The 22,554-nt window shown below is 36.5% G+C and overlaps 1 protein-coding gene and 1 non-coding gene across 7 annotated transcripts in view; one reads left to right on the top strand and one right to left on the bottom strand.

Annotated features, from left to right (window-relative positions):
• RBMS1 (RNA binding motif single stranded interacting protein 1) overlaps positions 1 to 12,302 on the bottom strand; it is a 200,020-nt gene extending 187,718 nt beyond the window's left edge. For all 6 annotated transcript variants that reach the window (XM_011358651.2, XM_011358671.2, XM_011358661.2 and 3 more), the window contains exon 1: positions 11,559 to 12,302. In XM_011358651.2, coding sequence (XP_011356953.1) covers positions 11,559 to 12,287 — 729 coding nt within the window. In that variant the 5' untranslated portion in view covers positions 12,288 to 12,302. The remainder of the gene's footprint in view (positions 1 to 11,558) is intronic.
• Positions 12,303 to 22,098: 9,796 nt separating this feature from the next.
• LOC111739492 lies at positions 22,099 to 22,217 on the top strand. Its single transcript, XR_002780276.1, has one exon. It is a non-coding gene; the product is annotated as a 5S ribosomal RNA (ribosomal RNA).
• Positions 22,218 to 22,554: the final 337 nt, after the last annotated feature.

The following is a 22,554-nucleotide window of genomic DNA, read 5'->3' as shown; positions in this document are numbered from 1 at the left end:
TCAAAAGAATTATTTTCTTAACAGAGCATATGCCAACTATCATAGTACAGATCTTGAAAAAAATCATTGGATGAATTTAGGAAACGATCACTTAAAACAATAATAATTTTCCACTGTGTTTTTTTATGAATTACTTAAAAGTGGTGAATTAATACATAAATAAGATATACTTACAAGTCTGAATATCAATTCTCCCAAAAATGATGTATAGATTTACTACTATTCCAACAATAATCCTATCAGATTCATTTTTTACGGAAATTGACAAACTGATTCTAAGATTTACAAAGAAATGCAAAGGTTAGAATAGTTCAGACCACTTTGAAGAACATGCACTTACTATATTGCTATAATAATTCAGACCATGTAGTATTGACACAAGGATATATATGGAACAAAACAAAAAGTCCAGAAAAAGAAAGACATAAATGTGGTCACCTGATTTACAACAAAGGTGACATTGAAATTCAAAGGAGAAAATGCAAAATGTCTTTTCAATAAATGGTGCTGGATCAATTAGGTATTCAGATGGGGGAAAAAAACAAATCTTGACCCTATCTATACCAAACACAAAAATTAATTAGAAATGGATAACAGACCTAAATGTGAAAGGTAAAATACAACTTCTGGAAGAAAATATAGGAATGTATCTTCATGACCTTAAAAGTAAGAAAAGATTTCTTAAACAGACACAAAAAGCAATAATTATAAAAGATGAGTAAATTGGATTTCATTACAATTAAGAACTCTGTTTATTAAGGCATTAATCAGACAGTAAGATGAAAAACTGAAAATTGGGAGAGATATTCTGATTCATGTATCTGATGAAGAATTTGTATCCAGACTATATTTTAAAAACCTATAAACCAATAAAAAGAAAACTCCAATATAAAAAGTGAACAAAAGGTTAAGTTGTATGTTATGTGAATTACAGTCAACAAAGCTGTTATCTTTTTTAAATGAGCAAGAAACTTCACAATAGGTAGCCAAATGGCCCATAAACATGAAAAAGTGCTCAACATTATTAATTATCAGGAATACAAATTAAAATCATAACAAGATACTATCCATCAGAAGGGCTAAAATTAAAAAGACTGACAATACCAAGTATTAGCGACATGTAGAGCAATTACATTTCTCATGCTTTGCCTAGTTAATATCTGGTAGTATCTGCCAAAGCTGAACAAATACATATCCTATGACTTATCATCTCCTCTCTTACGAGTGAGTGCATATGTTCATCAAATGGCATAAAAGAATGATTGTACCAATTATAGAAACTCATAATAGCCCCAAATTGAAATAATCCAAATGCCCATTAAGAGTAAAGCAGATAAATAAATTGTGGTATATTCTGTGATAGAATATTACATAGCATTAAAAAAAGAGCCAATATCTGCTACACATACAACATGGAGGAATCTAACCAAAACAATAACACTAAAGATGCCAGACACAAAAGGATACATATCATAGATTTTATTTTTAGGAAGTAGAACAGGAGAAACCAATCTACGAAAATAGAAGTATGACTAGTGGTTCCCTTTGGGGAGTACAACCTGGGAAGGGGAATGAGGGTGCTTTCTGGGTATTGGAAATGTTATAGAGTGACCTGTGTGGCTATTATATACTGATCTATTTAAAATTTGCGCACCTTACCTGCATGTATTCTGCCTCAATAAAAATTTTCAATAAATAACTAAATAAAATTATCCCATTGTGCTCCATGATGACCCAAATCATGTCTTATTTACATATTTGCACCTTCCAGCAACTGCTCAGTGTTTGATGAATTTAATTAAATTGGCCAAATAGTTCCAACTATATGATCTTAACTAGATGATTTTAGTACAATAAGTCTGAGTTGTCAATAGTAGAACTAATGCTTGCTTCCTGCAGGCTCCTTTTAAATTCCCAGTGCATTCATATTTAAAATATCTGGCTTTCTCCCACTCCCCAAAAGGGAGATAGGCGTATTTGCATATTGAAAAACAACCCCACTTGCCAGGTTTAACAAGATTTAAATCAAAAAGGCAAAAGGAAGAGGAAACAAAGAAAGGTGCTGCTGTGGCGCCCTAGAAAGCAGATGTTCATTAGGGCCCAGACACACAGATTACTATCACAATGTACTTATCTGAACATGCTATCGTCAGACCACACAGTCAAATCAAATTTCGAAGGCTCAAAGGATGTGCACTGAAGAACATCCTGTACTGCTGAAACATGAATTTGAATTTTGTGATAGAGACAGAGGGGTAGAAAAGAACACCAGATTTCACCCACTATCATTTTAAATACTATTTATATATTAAGACATAATCTGGTCTTTTAAAAAAAGCAATAGAAATCAAGATTTTAGATTTCTGGTATTAAAATTAAAATCTGAAGAACTATTACCAAGTTAAGAAACACATCTTTCTTAGTCTTCTGCAAATTAAAAAACACAATACTTTTGTGATTATCTTTAGATAAAAAATAGTTTTGTGAAATAGTCAAGAAACAAAAAAAAAGGTTATGAGTGATTTTAAATTTTAGTATGGGTCAAGAAAAAAAGTAAGTATCTTACCATTTCACTATGTCATATTTACATTCCAATCTCATTAGAGTATACATTTATCATCAAAACATTTTCTATTATGCTAATTATGTTCTCTTTTGTTCAAAATATTACATCATGTCTGCACTTCTATAACACGCTTGTACATTACCAAATAAAATTTTATTTTAAATTTCCATACAAAATTGGACAAGGAATCACAAAGAAAACCCAATTCAAAGAGGCAACTGTAGTTAGCAAATTCTTAATCATACTCTGTAGCATGGAGAGGTAGTAAAGTTTCTTCAGCCAAATTAAGTCAGGCACACTTTGTCCCTGATTTGGGCAAATGCAATGAGAGTAGCTTATATGTGACAATCATCACCCTGGTAGACCCACCATTCGCACACACACCTGTAGAAGTTAAGTCCAAAGTGGCACTGCTCCTGGTGTGCAGGAAGAAAAGGTGAGGGCAGGAATGGAGAAGAGAGAAGAAGGAAGTGAGGGAAAAGAAGAGAAAGAGAATACACACTGAGACTGCCCAAACCTATGGACTCTATCCCTACTTACTCCCACTTGCAGCCCTTAGACATGAAATACAGGAAATGAGTTTCAAGTTCGAAATAACGAGTGAATTTTTTAGAACAAAACCTGTTGAAAACACAACTCACTGGGTAAGGTATGCCCAATGATTAAGCAAACACACAGAGGAGCCCCAGAAAGATACCATCTGCCCAGCTTTAGAATTTTAGCTATAGTAGTTTCTCTAACAGCCAATTCTTTCTGTGTTGTTGTTATTGTTTAATGAAACTATGCAAGTTATCAAAGTTGAATGAAACCTACGAAGAGGCTGAGGTTAGGAAACTTTTTTTTAAGACTTCCATTTTTAGAACAATGAAATTAATCAAAACTGTGCTTTGTGGGAGGCACAGAGGACCTTGGGAGTATTTCATTAATAACCTGAAAATAAAAACTATAATTTTTCTTTTTATGAATGTCTGCATTTGTCAAAAGCATGTTTGGTGATGAATTCAAATTGCTGTTTGGAAGACAAAAGTAAAGCTGACAGTATCATAAATTTCTAATAAAATTTACTTTCGTTAGAATCAAATATTTTATGAGACTCTATTATATAAACTGTGAAAATACCTCACTGTTATTTTGCAGGTAAGAAAGGGTTTAGAGGTTCTCCAGTAGTAGAAATATACCCCCAATTAATAACTTTCAAAATCACCATGTTTAGAAAGCGTTAAATAGGAAAAATAGTATAGTGTCATTTAAAAAGCTTACATATAAATGTAAATTTATCATGTAAAATTCATTTTGGCAATTTTGATTTCTCTCCTCACAAGAAAATCAAGTTAAAAACACAGGATTCCATGAGATAACCATCCAATTCTGCCCACTCTAATTATTAAAATTTTCAACTTATATATAAAAAAACAACTAATATCATGTAAAACGGGCCCACACCTGCAGAGCTGGAAAGATGATGCATTTTTCAAGATCAGTAAAAAAGATTTTTTTTTTTTTTGCTATCTACAAAATGATCTAATTTTGTTACACAAAACATTTCCCCGAAGCCGCTTTTTATCTGGGACCCAGCAGTCAAACAGCACCATGTTGTTCAATGAGCAGCCAGAGGGCTGGGTTCCGTATCCTACACTGACGCTGAAGAGAGGACAGGATAATATGACTCCTGGAGGACTGAGCTCCTTTGTAGAGATGAATAACAGATGATTTTAAAAGAAGTAAAGCTAGATAGTGACCAAATAAAGAGAATAAATAGCTATGTCCACAAAAGATCAGGAATAATAAAAAAAAGTGTTGTTTTCTGATAAAATGCCAACTCACATTAGACACAGTATCAACGTGTAGATTGCAGACACATAATGATCTAATTAGTATCACAACAAGACTCCAAACTTATTTTTTCCCCTTTACCATGAGCCAGGCAAATGAATCAGGAGAAATAAATATCATTTCAAGCGGTTTAAAACCATAAAAGTAACATTGCTGCATAACCATTATGTCATCATTTAAGGATTATATTCTCAGCCTGACACAACCCTAATAGGTTGCCTATGCATATTTATAAGCATAAAACTCGAAAAATAATAATGTAAAATAGGGTAACTGAATATGAAAATCTGAGGGGAAGGAGTTAACATAAAGTATCAAAAAATATTATGCTTTAAATTCTAAGTACTCATAAGAGGATTGTAAAGAGAAGAAATACAAAACAATACTGATTATCAATTCAAGAAATTTTCATTGATTAACCTAAAGCCCAACTTCTTTTTAAAGTTCTCAGGTTTATTGCAGCTCTTATTAACACTTTACTTTTTTATCACAAAATGCATGGCACTGTTTTTAATCCCATATATAGATCTTAGCGCCTTCTCTGTCACTCAGACCCTTGTGCTGCCTTGCTGGGTGAACTATCCTGTAAATGTTCTTTGCTTATTTCTTGTATTGTTTCTATTCTGTCTTCCCTGGTAGCTGGTGAAGTGCTGGTGAGCCAGGGAACAGATATTACAATTCCTAACCTTCCCCAATATCAAGTGCAGAGAATGGTGCCCTGGGGTCACTCAGGTAATACAATCGATTAGTTAGTATTTTAGCTCTCCATGAACCTCAGAAATTTTCCAACAAGCTACCAGCTTAAAAGTAAACAACTCCAGAATACAGATGTTACAGCCAACATAGGAAATCATCCATCGGACATTGAATTGTGTGTTCGCAGTAACCGATTTACAAGCAAGTTAACTGCTCTTATTAGCATCTAATCTCTTTTTCATAATCTAGGTTTTCATATTCATCATCCAGAAGACTATTCTTCATCTTCTAAAATGACAAATGTATCCATTTAAGAATTAGGGAAAAGACAATGTATGGAGGACAATGTTCAGTTATACATTTTCTCCCCTAGGATGTCTAGGATTTTGATTTTTTTCCCTCTCCTTTTTATTTCTCTATTTCTTCTCCTCTCTCATCATCATCATCATCATCATCATCATCATCATCATCATCATCATCAATTTTGAAATGCTAATTTTCCAGTGCTTGTTTGAAAAATTAAAATATTCATATAATTATGTTAAGGAGACTAGAGGCACTAAGCAAAAATAAGAAATTCAATTATAGGGGATACGCGTTCAATTTGTTCTTGGCTTAGCTGTCATCATTCTCTTTACACTTTTCCCCTCATATCAACCTGATTAAGAAATGTTTAGTTTCTGTTATCAAATTTGTGTGTCCGCTCAAATTTGCACGTGTGTTGGCACATGCGGTTCTGAGAAGACATTTTTTGTGTATCATCTAACCGAACTGCTAGTGGTAAATGTCTGTATCGCCCAAGTGCTGCGCCTCCTGAGGCACAGCCCAGTTCCACCTAGTTTTACTATTTATTCATTACGATGAACAGCAGAGAAAACAGAACATTTACATTCATTCCACATAAAATCCCCAAGCCCAATGTTCAATTTTGAATACTAGTTTAATTTTATGCCAAATATTATGGCACTGCATTTAAATCAATGACTTATCATTAAAGATTTTTCTTTAAAATAAGCTATGTTAGCTACATTGACTAAAGCATTTCCACTTAAGAGCAACTTGACATGTTCCTGCTTATTCCTATAATATATCCCAATGAATGGGATAAAAAGCTAGATGGCTGAATGCCATGTTTAGAGTTATGCAACAGTCAGTAACTGAGAGAGAACTGGAATTCTGAACACCTCAATGATAATTTATATCTTAGTTATTATTCATTAAATGTTTTTACTAAGCCTGAAATACCTTGGTAATAAAGGGGAATTTTCTTGAAAATTAAGCAGGAAAAAGTCTGTATTGTGGTGGTGAAGGGCAGTAATAGGAGGCAAAGACAGGCTGAGTTACCAATTCATCACATGTCACATTCCCCTCTTAATATACACTATGAGATTTTTTTTTTTCTGGCTCCATATTTTTTAATAAAGATTGCACAAAAAGGCACTTTTGATTCCATAAATTAATCATTGACCGGTTGATATGTCATTCATCTTAGGGATCTTACTCAATTCACAAAACATCTGAAATATTTTCTTACAAGAATAAAATAAATCAAAATACAAATCAAACTATATTGAGATTTCATTAGAAAATTAGTCTGATTATAGTTGTAGATTTTGATCTCTGATTTTTTTTCTGGTCTAAAAAAATTTTGCGGGTACTTATTCTGAATAATAATAGTCATTTACAAGCATTTATTTAGCACCTAGTATTCTGGGAATCAAGCAAGAAACCAGGAGAGTGTTGATATCCTCTGAAGAGAGACTAACAGTGAGATAGCAAGACCATGCTTGGGGAAAATAAACTTCTGTGAACTGAGCATCCAATATAAAACAGACTAGACAAGAAATTCCTCATCTTTAGAAAGAATGAACGATATTTAAGTGTCCATATCATTTTTACTAAGCACTTAACCTTCCATTCTAGAACTTCCTCACATGATTTTTACTGGTTATGCAGATATGGAGATAAAAGAATTTTCTTTTCTGGCAACTTCTTTCTCAGCAAAAAGAAAAGGAAAAAGAATCCCTTTGTCTTTAGCTAAAACACCCCTAACTTAAAATTTCAGTACTTATTTAAGTAAACTGGAGTAATTTTAAAGTTCTAATAAACCATTAAGCAAAATACAAAGTCTGAGCAATAAATCAGACAAATTTAAAATTTTTATTTCTTAAAAGTGTATTACATGGAAATTGCCCATATCTGAATTTAAATTCAAAGCCAAGATTGCCAAACACGTAAAGTATATCTAGTTATGCTGATACTAAATGATTTAATACTTTCTGACTTCTCTTCACTTATCTTTTCCTGTTCCCTTCTAGTAACTTAAGATTTGGCTCCCAACATATAAAAAAATAATATGTATTATGGGAAATTCAAAAGAAATAGCTCTCAGAGGGGAGAAGTGCTACAGTAACATTCCCATGACCTTGAGTCTTCCAACATCACTTCCAGATAGCCACAATAACCCACTCACCTAAGGAAATAGGTGTATTCATCCTGTAAAATATTGCATTACTTTATAGATACACTTAAGCAAACTTTATTCAACTCATAAATGTGGTTACTTCTTAAGACGCAAAGCACCCCAAGTCTTAATATATCATGTCTCTGTACCTCCAATCCACCTTAAAATGCTCAGTCGTTCTATATATCAAATCATGACCGCTAATTCCTGTAGAAACAGATTGATGTAATATTCATTTAGCTACAACTAAGTAAAAGTTAAGGAATTCACAAAATATTAATGCACCCAAAAATTCAATTCAGAAAAACTGTTTTGTTCTAGTAGGCTTTATTAATAGAATCCAAAACTATACTCCTTATTTTCCAGCTTTTGAAGCTTGGTTCAGATATGTTCTTTGGCATACACTTACACAAAAATGGCTTTCAAATCGACTTTGTTTTAGAAACAAACATTTCTTTAGTATAGAAAACAATACTGTTGTATACATAAAAACTTAAAAGTCAAGCTTTTTCAATACGATATTTTACAGAAACATATTTTGGTAACTGCGAATAAAGATCACAAATGCGTCAAATTGCTTTTAATTGGTACAAAATATTAGCAAACCATGTAAAGAACATTTTGTACTTCCCTTTCTTCAAAAGACAAAGAATATTTTCGATTCTCATAAAATATCTGGATACATGCACTGGTAAGTTGTAGTATCTTTGAAATAAACAGACCATAATTCAAGGGTTGGCTTTACTATAAGTGAAATTAATGCAGCCATTGTTTGAAAATGTGTAATACAAATCTTTAGAATAAAATACGTTAAATTATCGGAATAGTTCTGTGTAGCTTCAAAGCGGACACCATATTTAATTTTTCATACTATAGCATGAGTCATTTTATATAAGTTAGAAAATCCTTTAGAACAATATGTGCTCATATGTATGAAGCTATATCAAACTACATCTTTGAATGTGATAAAGAGAATCTGCTGTGATAAGACCATCCTGACAGAAATACAAAAACCCCGAAAAGCGTGTAACATCAGGTTACTTGAAATCTATGTTGCTCTACACTGAGGTCTTATGAAAATTCCACAATCTCCTTCATTTCTACTCATGTCGTGCCCTCCCACAGCATCCTCAAATTTACTTGATGCAGCTGTATTCCTTTTTCTAATAATTTTCTCTTCCTGTCAAAGCACAAAGCATACCAATATGGTCTCACACTGTAATACAGCTCCGTAGATTTTTTTGTTATTGGTAATAAAATGTAGAAGTAACTGTTTTTCATGGGGAAAATTCTAAATAAATTTTCCAAACAGACTCTGATTTGATGATTAATAAAAGAATAATTTGACATTTGTTAACTTTTAAAAGTATGGGAACAAAACTCATTTTCAAGTGCCATGTTAATTGGTATCTATTCCTTTTGATGAAAAGAAATCCCATCCATTTATTCTTCCTCAGTTTAAAACAATCACATCCTCTCTTGATCACAAGTTTAAGTCAAATAACACTTTGTAAATAACCGTGTCATTCCTCAGTTTTTGATATAACCTCCAAACAGAAGTTTCAAAAGAACTCTGACTAGCAAACACATCACTGTACTTTAAACAGAGTGATGTTTTCTATCCCATTCTTCAGGGAGGTTAAAACACGCACACACAGGCAAGGATCATCACTGTAGACAACAGATTCTGAGTTTATTAACTATGTAGGTAGATTAAGCAACGCTTGCTTTTAAACTAACCATAAATCAAATGAAGTCTCTTTCTTAAATGACTCACACTACCATGTTACCAACAGATATTTAAGGGAAAATTAGAAAAGGGCTACATGTTTTGAACTGTGCTTATCGAAAATCTACATCTAGTCACTTTATATTTTAGGAGATGCCTCTTACTGAGATAATCAAGATACTTTACAATAGGGAATTTAGATTTAATTATCAAACTTTAATACCACGTTATATAGGTCAAGTGAGTATGTGTGTCCTTCTCCGGAAACAAAGGGATTCAGAGTAATAGGATTTCAGATTTCATAGTAGAAAAAGCAAGATATGTTTTGAGAATGTCATTTACTGTAACACAAATCAATATTAAATGCTTTATGCAGGAAGAACACTTTCAGAAAATGGGCCCTAAAGCTTTCTGGGATCCGACCCTAATTACTAGAGCAGGCTCTTGCCGTTTGTCTCTCTCTTCAATTATTTACGGGGCAAAAAGAGCCAAATGGCATTGCATTAGCTGTATTAAACGCCACGTACTTGGTTTCTAACTTACTAATGGTACATAAAAATTACTAAGGTGAATGTGCTTGTAGGAACATGGCCTTTTTTCTTCTACACCTGAGTGTATGTATTTATTATTCATATAGTTAAGTGTTAAATAGGCTGTCCTTCAGCCACCCAATGCTGCATAATTTAAACAAGTGCATTAAACATATATGACATCTAAAAGGTAGTACACTGATTACTGATTATGCCTCAAAATTTCTTGGAACAACTTATATTTACAATGTAGCTTGCAGAAAACAAAAACAAAAAAACAAAACATGCACCACCCTCCAGTCCCTGAAAACAAATTTATGGAGACCACACAGAAATGAATAATGGGTATCCTTGCTGCTACCATCTTGCTGCTTTCTAGCGACCCAAAGTAAAATATGAATTGGAGGGAGTGAAAATGAGGCCCTTGAGTGCTAGGAAATTTCTGGTCTCTATGCCGACAAGAGTCCTTTTTACATGGACAAATACAGAGCTATGCTGTGCGTAACATGGACCACACACACTGTAAGAAAAGCTTATCAAGGATGAATCAGAGATTCTTTGCACCAGGCCAGAGGTGCCCGCTCCCAGCAACCAGGGCATGATTACAACCTCCGAAAGAAAGTTCAGGCACTGCATCCATACTTGATTCTTTTGTGATCTAGAAGGGCATCCACCTAGAGTCGTGATAGGAGATGCTAATTGCTGAAGAACGCTGGCGCAGCCAACTTCCCCCTTCCCAAACTGTGGAAGAAGCTTCCAAAGTAGTGAAATCCTCTCTTCATGGACTCTATATATTTTTTTAAATGAGTCTAGGAGGCATCAAATTCTCGTAAAAATAATATAAGCCCACTAACCAAGTACCCAGGGTCCCTAGAAAGCCAGTCGCAATTTGTAGGGCTACACGTCATCCTCTGTGTTACCCAAGAGTCTGCCAAGGCCACTTTTGAAAAAGCGCCATTGGATATTGATCCGTGGTAAATATATAAGGTAGTATTTTTCTAAACTAAATACAAAGTCGCTTCCTCCTCTGCACTGAAATCTGCCCATTGTCCTTCCGTCGCAAAAGCTACAAGGATGATTAAAAACGGACATCAATGAACGCTGAGTGAACTTTGGCCACTTTTCTACCCAAAACACCAGCGTAAAAGTAGAAATCAGTAACCAGGTGAAGTGCCACACCGCACGAAGATCAAGGCGAGAGGGGGGCGCGCGGGGCCGGAGGCGGGGAGTAAAGCGTCCCGTCCCCCACTCAAGCCCCAGACGTCGCGCGCGTGGAGGCTGAGGGGCGTCCCCCGGGGGGCGGGAGGCTCCGCGCCACTCCGAGGGAAGCCGAGAGTTTCTGCTCGCAAGGCGAGGCCGAGGAGAAGGGGTCGAAAAGCCCCGCCGCCAGCGGGTCCTGCCGCGGGCCCCAGGCGTCGGCGATCGAGCAGCCAGCGCGCGGCGAGGGGCTCCGCGAGGGGCGCCGCTCGGCCCCGCGACCCTCCCCACCTCCCAGACCAGGAAGGGGCTGGCGGCTCTTTCCTGTCTAGTCTCTCCCCCCGCGGCTTTCTGTAACCCGATCCCCGCACTACGCTCCCCCGGCAGCCGCCGCCCCGCGCGCCACCCGGCTCTGCCCAGGCCAGCGCTATAGTTAGCAACCTTCCATCAACTCCGCCGGGGGCAGCGGGGGCCCACCGCACGCCCCTCCCCGGGCCGGTGCCGCGCGCGTCCCCGGCGCCCTCACCCTTGGCACCCTTTTACCTTCGCTTGAAGATACTGGGGGTAGTAGTAGGTGGCGTACTGAGGGTACATCTGCTGTTTCCACACTTTGCCCATGAAGCTGGAAGGGAGCCTGCGGTGCAGGGTCGCGGGCACTTTGGGGTTTCCAAGTCTCGATTTCTCCTGCCTCTCCCTTTCCGGCGGCGGCGGCGGCTGCCGCTGCTCCACCTCCCAGCCGGGACAAGACGTCCTCCTCCTCCTCCTCCTCCTCTTCCTTCTCCTCTCAGGCAAAGAGAAAGAGACTGCAGAGCGCAGAGGGCACCCCGAACAGGGCGCTCCCAAGGAGTTGCTTCCCGGAGACCGACTGCTCCGGGGCTGCCAAAGGCTGGCGCGCTGGCCGCTCCGCTCCGCTCCGGCGAGCAGGCTGAACGGGTATAGGAGGTGATCAATACAAGTGGAAAGTGCGGCGGCGGCGGCGGCTGCGATCGGTGCCAGGCGGCATCTGGGGTGGGTGCGCCGGATTGGGAGAGGGGAGAGGGGCAGGCTTGCCGAGGCCGTGGGGGAAGGGCGGGCGGGGGCGGGGCTTGGGCGCAGCGGAGCCGGGACCCGCTGGAGGTGAGGGCTGAGTTTTAACCACTCCTCACCTCCCAGGCTGGCGGTTGGAGGCGCAGAAACCCTGGGAGCCCCGATCGCTTTGTGTTGGAGTTGGGGGTGGGGGAGATTTGGAGGACTCAGCTTAAGAACTGCAGAGTGGACTCCTCCTTTGCTCATGAGTTTATATCTCCGTAAGGGGGAGGAGAGGTAGGAGAAAGAGGAGGAAATCTGATTAATCTCTCACTTCCCCCCTCCCAGTGATTTTTTTTCACAAGGGAAGAAAAATGATTTAGTGCCCAACCACAAAGCTGGAGTCGGGACACCTGGGTTCCCCTCCACCCTCCGGGCCACCACACTGATTTCCTAGGTGACCTTGGGAGGGTTAGTGTCCTTCAGTTTGGTTTTCCTAGATGCGAGAGGTGAAATTATGCCCTCTACACAAGGGGAGGCAAAGCTCGCGCGCGTGTACGCGCGCGCGCGCACACACTCACACACACACACACACACACACACAAATACACACACCCCTCACAACAAATAGAGGGATCCTTGTAAAGGGGAGATGCCGCTGAGGCAGAATGTTATTATTAGAGGACACAATGTAGACATCAGCTTTTCTCTGCCTTTTCCTAATGCTGCCAGACAGTCTGTCAACTCCCACTCAGGAGCGAGGAAACTCCCTGAGTTTGGAATATTTTAAGGCCATTTTGAAAGTCACGCTGGCATATTGTTGCAGTGTGCTTCAGTGACATATAAAATCAATCTCTCTCTCTCTCTGCCTCTCTCCATCTCCTAATTGTCACAGCACTAGACAGCCCCAGACAGCAGTGGTTCAGTTCGCTACATAACTAGATATAATTTAATGGAGTTAATTGGTCCTTGAAGCTGCCTGTAGAAGACTTTTATAGGCTAGCTCAAAAAGAGATAATACCAAAATGTACAAATAGGATGAGTAAGAAAGCACCTCCACACTGGAGTTCTTGTACATCTAATAAAATGAAAAATGAATTTGTTATTAAATAGACCTTGATTACTTTGTCTTGTCATTTCGGTTTTCCCAAAGTCTGTTATCTTAACGGCACAAAAGGTAAACCCAACTCAAATGGAATGCATGATTTTGCTAAACAGTTACACTTTTATATGATTACATTTCAAAACAAGTTTAGTAAGATACTTTAAAATAATGAAATAGTAAGCTGAAACCTTTATAATCTTTATATGATTTAGACAAACTTCTAGGTTTTACATTTTGACAAAAAATAAGTTTCTATGAGAACATTTTGGATGCACCAGGTGGCAACTCATGCTCTCCTTAAAAAAAAAAAAAAAAAAAAAAAAAATTGACAACCTATGTGAAATCCTATACAAATACTAGTATTTACTAAGGTTCTGCTACATCCTGGGCACTGTTGAGGTTAATGTTAATCTGAAGGTTGGAGTGGTTAACTGTCTAGCAGGAGAACTTAAATAGTTATTTATATTATATCATTGAGGGACCCTTTAATGTTTTTGATCAGAAAATTGACATTAGCTTGTGCTTTAGGAGCCTACGAGGACTAGGAATGATGGTTTAGAGGAGTGACTGAAGGAAGAGAACAAAAACAATCTGAGAAGTTCTAGGTTTGAGATAAGGGAAATTATCAAATTTAGACTGTTCTACATTTTTCTGGCTGATGAAAATTCAGCCTGTTTTAGAGAGCCCAGAAGCATACCCACAATTATGTAGACACTTGATTTATGACTGAGTTGGTATTGCAGAGCAGTGGAGAAAGAATGAGCTTTTCAATAAATGATTCTGGGTCAATTGGCTATTCATATGGAAAAAAATGAAATTGGAGCCCTCCCTCACAAAAAGGGAAGAAAAAAAGCTCAAGTGAATTAAAGACCTAGATTTAAAAAACAGAACTATAAAGCTGTTAGAAGACCATATAGGGAAATATCTTTATAGCCTTGAGGTAGGAAAAGATTCTTTAATAAGGTGACCAACAGTGCAGGACTGATCAATTCGACTATATTAAAATTCAGAACACTGATTCATCAAAGGATTCTATAAAGAAATGAAAAAGCAAACCACAAAAGTTATTTGTAATCCATATAACTACAAAAGATTAATATAGAGAATATATAAAGAACTCTTTGAAATCAATAAGAAAAAATAAAACAACTAGTTAGAATATAAGCAAAAGAATGAATGTATGTATTTCACAGAGGAGGAAGCACAAGTGGCCCTATAACATATGAAAAGATCCTCATGCTCAGTATTAAAGGAAATGAAAATTAAAATAAGATACAATTTCACATTCACCAAATTAGAAAAAATTAAGAACTCTGAAAATATTAAGAGTAGGTGAAGCTGTATAAAAGGAGAAAATCTCAAAAACCCTGCTTACTGGATGAAGTATAAATTGGTACAACCCCAGTTCGGCATTACCCAATCTCATTTGCATGTATGTTATGACACAGTAATTCTACTTGTAGGAATACACTTCAAAGAATTTTTTTATATTTGTACAAAGAGATGTACAGTAATGTTCATAACATACTGAAAATAACTAAAACATCTATTAACTATAGAATGGATAAAAAGGTTGATGTCTATGCATATAATAGAACAGTTTGCAGCAGTGAAAATGAATAAACTACAGCTAAAAGCATCAACATGGATCGTTTCAAGACTGATGTTGAAAAACAAGTCAACATAAAGCATAATTCCATTTGTATGACCTTGAATAACAAAAAATAACCACTAAATTGTGTAAGAACAGGTACATGGGCAGTAAAAAAAAAAAAAAAAACTATGGAAAAAAAAGGAGGCTTATTACACAAAATTAAGAATAGTGGTTACCATTGAGGGAGAGGAAGGGGGATGTTCAGGGAGGGCCGAAGGGAACTTGTAGAAATGGTAATGCTCCATGTTTTGCAGTAGGTTGTAGAGCTATGAGAATGAACTTCAATATTTTTCTTTAAGTGGTTCATAGATTCTTTTGTATGTTTGCTGTATTTTAGACCACCACATTTTAAAAACAAAACTCAACTTTTAATTTTAATCATGATCATTTTTTAAAATTATTTATTATTTATTTTTTATGCCTACAGCACCCAGTCTTCCTAGGTGTTCTCCCATTCAAGTACTAACCAAGCCTGACCTTGCTTAGCTTCCAAGAATCAGACATTAGGCTTGTTCAGGGTGGCATGGCCATAGACCATGGACTGTGGCTCTACTGAGGTGTGAACCTAGGACCTTCTGGGTGTAAAGTAGACATGCTAACCGCTGCACTATGGAACCACATCCTCATTTTTCAATAAATGCAAAAACAGAAAAGAATAAAATAATAACTTCTTTATTCCCGACACCCAGCTTCCACATTTATTAACATGTTGTCATTTATCTTTCACACACACAGAGACACACATTTTTATCTTTCTGGAGCATTTTAAAGCAAACCCCCCAAATTGTATCATTTTACCTTTGACATCTTAATATCTACCTCTAACAAATAAGAACTTTTTAAAACACAATATCATTCTCACAACTAACAAAATTGACAGTTATTTAAGATCAACTAATACCCAGTTCTTGTTCAGTTTTCTCCAATTATCTAAAAATTACTTTTTGTAGTTCATTTGTTTAAATCAGGATGAAACAATGCCCATATGTTAAATTTCGTTGATATATCTCCTAAGCCTCTTTTAATATATAAAAATTCACCCAAACTCACTTTTTAAATAGCTATTTATTTGTGAAAGAAACCAGGTCACTTGTCCTATAGAATTTCCTACATGGCTGATTGCAAACTGGTGGCGTTTAAAGTGATGGTTATATTACATGCAGGTACATTTTTTTAGGAAAGAATACTTCATAGATGGCGTTGTAAACACATAGGTGATATGATGTGCATCATCACGTCGCCTCAGGAGACACATGATGTCTGATTGTCTTTTAATGGTGTTAAGATTGCTTAAAAAAAAAAAAAAATTCAGGTAATATCAGTCTGATTGATTCATTAAAAATGTCCATGGGATGGACCTAGAGGTTATTATGCTGAGTGAAAAAAGTCAGACAGAGAAAGATAAATACCATATGATTTCACTTATATGCGGAATCTGAGGAACAAAAAGAACAAACTAATCAAAAACAGACTCACAAATATAGTGGACAATTTGGTGACAGACAGAGGGGAGAGGGTTGGGGGGCTGGGAGAATGGGGTGAAAGATTAAAGAAGTACAAATTAGTAGTTGATAGCTGGGCACGAGGATGGGGAGCATGGCACGGGGAGTGCAGTTAGCATTGGTGTGATGGCTGGGGGGCGGCTAGAGGAGGGAGGGAGCAATTGGAATTGTTTTATGAACAATATAGATATCTAACCAATGTACTGTATACTTGAAACTAATTTAAATAAATTTATATTTTTTTAAATGTCCATAGTTTTAACAGTCATTTATGAATGTTACCTCAATTCATTATTTCATTAGAGGTTACAAAATTGTGGTTTTTATAATTTTGTCACTACTTCTGCACTTATTAGTTGGAAATTGTCTGTGGAGAAGAACTTTCTCTTTTCAACTCCTTAGTTAACTTGAAATACAGTTAACACAAGAAAAGCAGAATAAATTTTCCCATTTATCAATTTTCAGAATAAAGAGTTGATGCCATAAGGAAATTCCAAAGCTAACAAGTTTTAAGTAACATTCTGAACTTTTGAGTTTTTATATATTTGATTTGTTTCAATCTATTATGGTCATTATTCTTGTTGATGCTTAAATTGTCCCATCTTCAACCAATGGGAGATCATTTGAATTGGTTCCTGTGTCTTTTTTACCAAGCCCCAATAGTCTTTGATAGATTTTTTTTGCTTTCTAGTATGCTAAGATTGTCCCAGTTTCTTGTGAAGTTCATGTCCAAGCCTGGATCAGCTATTCCTCTAGAAATCTACATCAGCTGTTTCTTTAAAAAAAAAAAAAATTAATAATAACAAATTATTTAAAATGTATTTTTCATACTTACCATATTTAGAGGAAGACACTCATGAAGGATTCTTAATGAAACTTGTGCCAAGATGACCCCTAGGAGAGCATGAGCCACTGAATAATTTTTTTGCGAGAGAAGTTATACCTTTATACCTTCACGAACATTTTAGAAGCATCCTCTAGTACAGGACATTGGGGATACAGTTGCTTGGTGTTCACCTACATGGAGCTTATAATCTAGTGAGAGAAACAAAGATTAAATAATGGTAAATTGTGATAAACTTTATTAAAAAAGCAACAGTGTAATGGGATTAGAAATTTTCAGTAGAATTATCAGAGAAAATCACTTGGAGGAGACATGATGAATGAGAATGGTCAGCCATAAGAATCTTGTATTGGGTGAAAAGTGGGAATGTGTCCCTGCAGGAGCAGCAGCAAATTAGACTTTGAAGCAAAAATTGTCTCACCCAAGATCTCCAACCTGGTTTCAATTATAACTAAAGGTAAACTTTTTAAATTATAGTTAATCAAAAGTGGATGAAACAAATTAGCATTGATTAATACCTTTGTTCTGTTGCCATCTGCCTGGGAGTATTGAAATAATGGAAGGATAAAATTAGAAATTTTGCTACAAAAGCTCCTGTGCAAGTGCATCAGTGAATTGGAAATGGGATTTAGGTTTATTAAAAAGACTGAATGCAGAACTTGGAGAATTATTGACCAGTGAGCATTCTTACTTCCACACTAGGTAAGTAGACGATATCTGTAATATGTTTACTGAACACTTAAATCAGAGAGGCCCCATAGTTTTTTAAGTGATTGTGACTGACATATATGTTAGAGTTCTTAGAGGGTTAAACAAGAATGTAGATAAAAGGGAATGAGTTATAATTTATAATGAAGTTTTGTCATGAATACAGAATTGTTTTAGTCTTCAGTGAAGGTTATGTATAAATCTTCTAACCTGTCTTTTCTCACATATTTATCCTCAGGCCATATTTTGTGGAAACCTGTCTTAAGAAACTAAAATCTTATTATCTTTATAAGTGGTAATATACTTTAAATGAAACAGAAATTTTAAAAATATCAGAATACGTCCCTATCCCTCACCAAAGTTTGAGAAACACTGTTTAGTTCACACTTTTTGTCACAGCTCATAACTTCCTGACCAGACCCTTTCCATTACCCAGATTTATCTCTTCTCCCTACCTTACTTACCTCTTGGGTTGTAGTTCTTTCCTCCCCTCTGTGCCTGCTCCTTCCAGCCTTTGCCATGTTGTACAACTCGAACTAGCTTTGACTTTTTCTGATCCATCTGCCTATAGTACCTTTTATCATTCTTCACTTTGCCCACTCTTGTCCACTCTTTCCTTAAGACACAGCTTCAAGACTTCCTTCAACTACTAGGTTGGATCGAATGCCCCTCCCATGACACACAGTTTGAACCTCTCTCCGAACGCCAGTTATCGAATTAGTGTGCAAATTCATTGGAGACACATAAAAAAGTGTCAGAATTAGACATCCCCCAGAATTCATGGCAGTAAATGGTGTTTAAGTGCTCAAAGATCCCTTCCGATTTAGAATTTAGTGACTTTGTGATTTGTAAGAGTGACTGTGTAATGACCACCCACCCATCTACTTCTCGTTTTGGTAAATATGAAGACTCAAGTTGGGCACAGTTGAGGAACTCAATTACAGTGAATAAATACCATATGATTTCACTTATATGCGGAATCTGAGGAACAAAAAGAACAAACTAATCAAAAACAGACTCACAAATATAGTGGACAATTTGGTGACAGACAGAGGGGAGAGGGTTGGGGGGCTGGGAGAATGGGGTGAAAGATTAAAGAAGTACAAATTAGTAGTTGATAGCTGGGCACGAGGATGGGGAGCATGGCACGGGGAGTGCAGTTAGCATTGGTGTGATGGCTGGGGGGCGGCTAGAGGAGGGAGGGAGCAATTGGAATTGTTTTATGAACAATATAGATATCTAACCAATGTACTGTATACTTGAAACTAATTTAAATAAATTTATATTTTTTTAAATGTCCATAGTTTTAACAGTCATTTATGAATGTTACCTCAATTCATTATTTCATTAGAGGTTACAAAATTGTGGTTTTTATAATTTTGTCACTACTTCTGCACTTATTAGTTGGAAATTGTCTGTGGAGAAGAACTTTCTCTTTTCAACTCCTTAGTTAACTTGAAATACAGTTAACACAAGAAAAGCAGAATAAATTTTCCCATTTATCAATTTTCAGAATAAAGAGTTGATGCCATAAGGAAATTCCAAAGCTAACAAGTTTTAAGTAACATTCTGAACTTTTGAGTTTTTATATATTTGATTTGTTTCAATCTATTATGGTCATTATTCTTGTTGATGCTTAAATTGTCCCATCTTCAACCAATGGGAGATCATTTGAATTGGTTCCTGTGTCTTTTTTACCAAGCCCCAATAGTCTTTGATAGATTTTTTTTGCTTTCTAGTATGCTAAGATTGTCCCAGTTTCTTGTGAAGTTCATGTCCAAGCCTGGATCAGCTATTCCTCTAGAAATCTACATCAGCTGTTTCTTTAAAAAAAAAAAAAATTAATAATAACAAATTATTTAAAATGTATTTTTCATACTTACCATATTTAGAGGAAGACACTCATGAAGGATTCTTAATGAAACTTGTGCCAAGATGACCCCTAGGAGAGCATGAGCCACTGAATAATTTTTTTGCGAGAGAAGTTATACCTTTATACCTTCACGAACATTTTAGAAGCATCCTCTAGTACAGGACATTGGGGATACAGTTGCTTGGTGTTCACCTACATGGAGCTTATAATCTAGTGAGAGAAACAAAGATTAAATAATGGTAAATTGTGATAAACTTTATTAAAAAAGCAACAGTGTAATGGGATTAGAAATTTTCAGTAGAATTATCAGAGAAAATCACTTGGAGGAGACATGATGAATGAGAATGGTCAGCCATAAGAATCTTGTATTGGGTGAAAAGTGGGAATGTGTCCCTGCAGGAGCAGCAGCAAATTAGACTTTGAAGCAAAAATTGTCTCACCCAAGATCTCCAACCTGGTTTCAATTATAACTAAAGGTAAACTTTTTAAATTATAGTTAATCAAAAGTGGATGAAACAAATTAGCATTGATTAATACCTTTGTTCTGTTGCCATCTGCCTGGGAGTATTGAAATAATGGAAGGATAAAATTAGAAATTTTGCTACAAAAGCTCCTGTGCAAGTGCATCAGTGAATTGGAAATGGGATTTAGGTTTATTAAAAAGACTGAATGCAGAACTTGGAGAATTATTGACCAGTGAGCATTCTTACTTCCACACTAGGTAAGTAGACGATATCTGTAATATGTTTACTGAACACTTAAATCAGAGAGGCCCCATAGTTTTTTAAGTGATTGTGACTGACATATATGTTAGAGTTCTTAGAGGGTTAAACAAGAATGTAGATAAAAGGGAATGAGTTATAATTTATAATGAAGTTTTGTCATGAATACAGAATTGTTTTAGTCTTCAGTGAAGGTTATGTATAAATCTTCTAACCTGTCTTTTCTCACATATTTATCCTCAGGCCATATTTTGTGGAAACCTGTCTTAAGAAACTAAAATCTTATTATCTTTATAAGTGGTAATATACTTTAAATGAAACAGAAATTTTAAAAATATCAGAATACGTCCCTATCCCTCACCAAAGTTTGAGAAACACTGTTTAGTTCACACTTTTTGTCACAGCTCATAACTTCCTGACCAGACCCTTTCCATTACCCAGATTTATCTCTTCTCCCTACCTTACTTACCTCTTGGGTTGTAGTTCTTTCCTCCCCTCTGTGCCTGCTCCTTCCAGCCTTTGCCATGTTGTACAACTCGAACTAGCTTTGACTTTTTCTGATCCATCTGCCTATAGTACCTTTTATCATTCTTCACTTTGCCCACTCTTGTCCACTCTTTCCTTAAGACACAGCTTCAAGACTTCCTTCAACTACTAGGTTGGATCGAATGCCCCTCCCATGACACACAGTTTGAACCTCTCTCCGAACGCCAGTTATCGAATTAGTGTGCAAATTCATTGGAGACACATAAAAAAGTGTCAGAATTAGACATCCCCCAGAATTCATGGCAGTAAATGGTGTTTAAGTGCTCAAAGATCCCTTCCGATTTAGAATTTAGTGACTTTGTGATTTGTAAGAGTGACTGTGTAATGACCACCCACCCATCTACTTCTCGTTTTGGTAAATATGAAGACTCAAGTTGGGCACAGTTGAGGAACTCAATTACAGTGAATATTTAATAATGTTGATGGTGGTGGACTACTGTGTCCTAAATTTAGCAGATAATGCATGGAGTTGGATGCTGCTTTCTGAGAATATGGTGCAACTAAAGACTCAGTTGCCCATGAAGGATGTACATTCCCTCGATCAGCTGTCCTTGGGATGAGTGGTCCGTAAAGCAGCTTTCACTTCATCATCATACGCTAAGTGACTTAGCCCAGATCACCATCTTCACAAAGGGACAAATGAAATAATTTAGTAACCACATAATTCATCCAGTAAGCATTTAGTAAGCACCATCAGTATGCAAGGGACTCTTTGTCGATGGCCTCTAGAAGCAAGTGAAGACATAGACCCTATCCTTCAAGGAACCATGGTTCCTTTATTTGTACTCATTAGCCAATCCTACAAATGTATTTGTAAAAAGGTTGCTGATAAGTGTTTTTATAACCTTTGATGGCATCAAAGCTCTAAATAACAAAATTATCAAAAATGACAGGAGTAGGAAGATGGGAAGGAGAAAATTTTTTTCATTTTACTAATTTTTTTCCTATTTGAGGCCAGCAATTCTGAAACTGCTTTTCGTTAGAAATTAGATTTTGTGGAGGACAATATTTCCTAAAATAGATTTTAATTATTATACCTTTGTTTTCCAGGTTTTTAAAATGCTTTTGATAAAAATTATTAATGGTATGATTTTTAAAAATATGTTTTAATAGAATAAACAATGGTCTACAGCCATGCCACCCTGAACAAGCCTGATCCCATCTGATCTCAGAAGCTAAGCAGGGTCGGGCCTGGTTAGTACTTGGATGGGAGACCACCCAGGAAGACCAGGTGCTGTGGGCATAAATAATAAATAATAATAATAATAATAATAATAATAATAATAAAGAGAATAAACACAAATCATGTTATTAAACATTTGTCTACTGAGAGTTATTTTTTTCAACCATAATTACACTTTTTAAAATAACTTGACCAAAGCAGCAATATGTATTAGATGTGTAGGGAGGCTATAATTTCATGATTTCATAGACAGAAGAAGTCAAGAAAAAGTGCCTGGGCTTCAAATATCTTAAGGCTCTCTCTTCATTAGAGGATGTCTCCAGTGTGTCACCAATAAGAAAACTTCTAAAGAGGTATCAGAAGAGACAGAATTTTTGCCTTTCCCCACTTCTTTCAA

Source organism: Pteropus vampyrus, unplaced genomic scaffold (assembly GCF_000151845.1).
Source record: "Pteropus vampyrus isolate Shadow unplaced genomic scaffold, Pvam_2.0 Scaffold2, whole genome shotgun sequence".
In the NCBI taxonomy this organism is placed as follows: domain Eukaryota; kingdom Metazoa; phylum Chordata; class Mammalia; order Chiroptera; family Pteropodidae; genus Pteropus; species Pteropus vampyrus.
Note: the sequence above shows the minus strand (reverse complement) of the source record. Positions and strands in the feature narration are given on the sequence as shown.